The sequence below is a fragment of the Saccostrea cucullata genome, unplaced genomic scaffold, assembly GCF_032062105.1.
Source record: "Saccostrea cucullata isolate Sc308-1 unplaced genomic scaffold, CSIRO_AGI_Scuc_v1 ctg1815, whole genome shotgun sequence".
NCBI lineage: Eukaryota > Metazoa > Mollusca > Bivalvia > Ostreida > Ostreidae > Saccostrea > Saccostrea cuccullata.
Genome location: NW_026937576.1, coordinates 76,320 through 79,226, shown reverse-complemented (window position 1 = coordinate 79,226; position 2,907 = coordinate 76,320). Strand labels below are relative to the sequence as shown.

The 2,907-nt window shown below is 31.8% G+C and overlaps 1 protein-coding gene across 1 annotated transcript; it reads left to right on the top strand.

The window, feature by feature from the left end:
• The first annotated feature begins 277 nt into the window (after positions 1-277).
• On the top strand, positions 278-2,551 carry LOC134248429 (long-chain fatty acid transport protein 6-like). The gene is made up of 3 exons (XM_062730835.1): positions 278-517; positions 711-808; positions 1,955-2,551. The coding sequence occupies exons 1-3, from the start codon at positions 357-359 to the stop codon at positions 2,278-2,280; spliced, it is 585 nt and encodes a 194-aa protein (XP_062586819.1). The 5' UTR covers positions 278-356; the 3' UTR covers positions 2,281-2,551.
• Positions 2,552-2,907: the final 356 nt, after the last annotated feature.

Here is a 2,907-nt window from a genome sequence, read left to right as displayed (position 1 = left end):
TCCGAAGACCTTATAAACCAAGGTGACAACGAAGCAATAAATTATTGCAAAGCAAATGACTGTAAAGTTCCTATTAGGGTTAAATTATTTTATAATGATTGGCATTATAATGATAACTGAACTTCACACTTTTAATGCTCTCATGTTAAAAAAGGGGAGGGAGGTTGATTGATTGTATATTGTTTAACGTCCCTCTTGAGAATTTTTCACTCACATGGAGACGTCGGGAGTGGGAGGGGTAATGAAAATCGAACGCTATTTAAATGTATCTTGCAGTATTTTGTTTCTATGTTTTTTTTTTTACTTTTGTAGAATCTCCTGGATTGCTATTAATAAAGTTAGACGAAAGGCGTCGGATGACGTTCGAGGGGTATAAAGGCAAGGAATCCGAGAGAAACAAGAAACTGGTGTATAATGTGGTTCGACAAGGAGACTGCTACATTAATACCGGGGACGCATTTACTCGTGATAAAGACTACTTTGTCTATTTTTCTGACAGATTAGGCGACACATTCAGGTTTAGTGTACACCGAATAATAATGAATCATAATTCTTCGGAAAATGTTTGCAGAGAATCAAAAATATCAGATTATTCCTATACATTGTAGTAACTTAATTGTTTCCGATGACTAATTTGTACGTTCATGAGTGCTTGAAGATGATAAGAAACGGTTATATGTACATTTAACACATTTCTATTTCATAAATAGATGGAAAGGAGAAAATGTATCAACAACAGAAGTTGCTAACATTCTAATGGAACTTGAGTTGGTCTCGGACATTTGTGTTTATGGTGTAGAAATCGGAGGTTTGTTCATTAATTTTGTTATTTTGATAGTTCAGATAATTATTCTAAAGGGTATACATTTTCCTACTTGATATAACATATTTTGAAAAACACATTAAGAAAAAATATCAATAGGTTGAATTGAACTTGTAGTTACGAATGCTAACTCGATTCCCAGCTACATTTTATACTCATCTTATTCAATATCTAGTGAGACTTGTCTGATATGGGTATTGTGAATTCTGAAATCTTGTGTAATATACGGGCGTTTACTTTAAATCCTTTTTCAAAACCCCCAATAGATAAAAATGTTTCCTAAAATCGGTATATTGTCTAATCCAGTTGCTATCTATGAACCAGTTGTGTCCGGATTAGATTTTTGAAGTTATTACAATAAATTAAATTCTGGCAATCAAAACTTATTTGAAAGAAAAAGAAATCATTAGCAATTGTTAAACCTATGTTAATTTAATCATAAAAGATTGATAATTTATTTACATTTTTTTTTTTACATTTGTTGACTCATATAAAATCGGTTAAAGATTAACTATATTTGCTTTATTTTGTCTGTAAATATATGTTCCCTCCAGCGGAACACAAATATCTTTATAAATATGAGGAAAAAAAAAACATTCAGATGTGTTGTCTTTTGAAAATGACTTGGAAGTTGTCGACAGAACAATGCTTCCTGACAAATATTTCATAAAACAACCACACAAAACGAATTTATCTGAGAACTTATATTAGTAAGCTTACTCAGATAGTGTGGATTCAAAATTGTTTAAATGACCCCTGGGTGTAGGGTTGGACCATAATGGGCAATCAGCAGTTTACACTGGAATTTATATTGATAAATATTCTCAAAAGCAGCAAAGCAATGATTATTAATTATATTAATATGAAAGGGTCCTCAGGTAATGCTTTTTGTGCAAATCATGACACCGCCCTCCTAGGGTAGAGTCATAATGATACATTTTACAAACTGAAATGTGAGTTGTTATTATAATTTACATTGTGTCTAGTTATCATATCATTATATTACTTTTTAAAATTTTAATTATGAAATTACTAGTATTTGAACGGTTGTCTGAAAAACCTTGATTCGAAAATAAATGAAGTAGTATGAAATTATAGTTTTACAAGTCAGCTCTAAATTCAATATTTCAGATAATGAAGGTAAAGCTGGGATGGCAGCCTTAACATTGAAAACTCGACCAGAAAATCTCAGTTTAAATGTAGAACAATTAAAATCGATTGCTCAACACTGTGCCCTGCAATTGCCTGCATACGCTAGACCAAGGTTTATACGAGTTGTAAAGGAGTTTGTATACACCAGTACCTTCAAACAGAGCAAACTAAAGTTGAAGGAGGACGGATACGATTTGAGGAAAATTACCTCTCCTGTATATTTCCTTGATTGCAAGGAGAATGTTTACAAACAGATGACGCCAGAGATACAAATGGAAATTGACTCTGGGAAAATTAAAATGTAGAATTGAAAAAAAAAATGTATCTGAATATGATTATTGAAGCAGATGAATATTTGTGGAATAAGTTTTCTATTTTTCCATATTCATTTTTTGAATTTAAGAAATTTTTCTATTTTCTCATATCGTAGGAGACCTTTTTTTTTATATACTCGTACGTTAAAATTTTCCTCGCAGAAGTGACCAAATGTTCAGAGGTTTTCTATGTTTTTTTTCTGTAGAATTGAATAAAAGTCTTCATTTATATGACTTTAAGAAAGATCTTATTTATTATGCACTTCTGGAATGTACATTTTTGGGAGTTGAACTATGTTCAATCTCCCTTGGTCATCACGCATTTTACATGCGCAGTAATTTGTATTAATTATATAGATTTGAAAGCGAGGCTACTATGTCGGCCAACTTACTCCGATGATATTCAACAGAAAACATGCATAAACATCCTCCACAAATAGTTCATGTCATTTTCTCCTGAATTGATCTATTTTTTATAATTTGAAATGAAAGAGATAGATACCCTAAAGCATAACAAACAGATGGACAAACATCCCGATTAATAATACCCTCCCGCTTTTCAAGCAGGGGGAATAAAAATAGGACTAACTTAGGCAGGCAAGCACTTTTTTTTTCTTT

Coding starts and splice junctions, on each gene's coding strand:
- LOC134248429 (XM_062730835.1), top strand. CDS start 357: ATGACGTTCGAGGGGTATAAAGGCAAGGAATCCGAGAGAAACAAGAAA. Junction 518..710: donor AGATTAGGCGACACATTCAG/GTTTAGTGTACA, acceptor TTTCATAAATAG/ATGGAAAGGAGAAAATGTAT. Junction 809..1,954: donor TTATGGTGTAGAAATCGGAG/GTTTGTTCATTA, acceptor TCAATATTTCAG/ATAATGAAGGTAAAGCTGGG.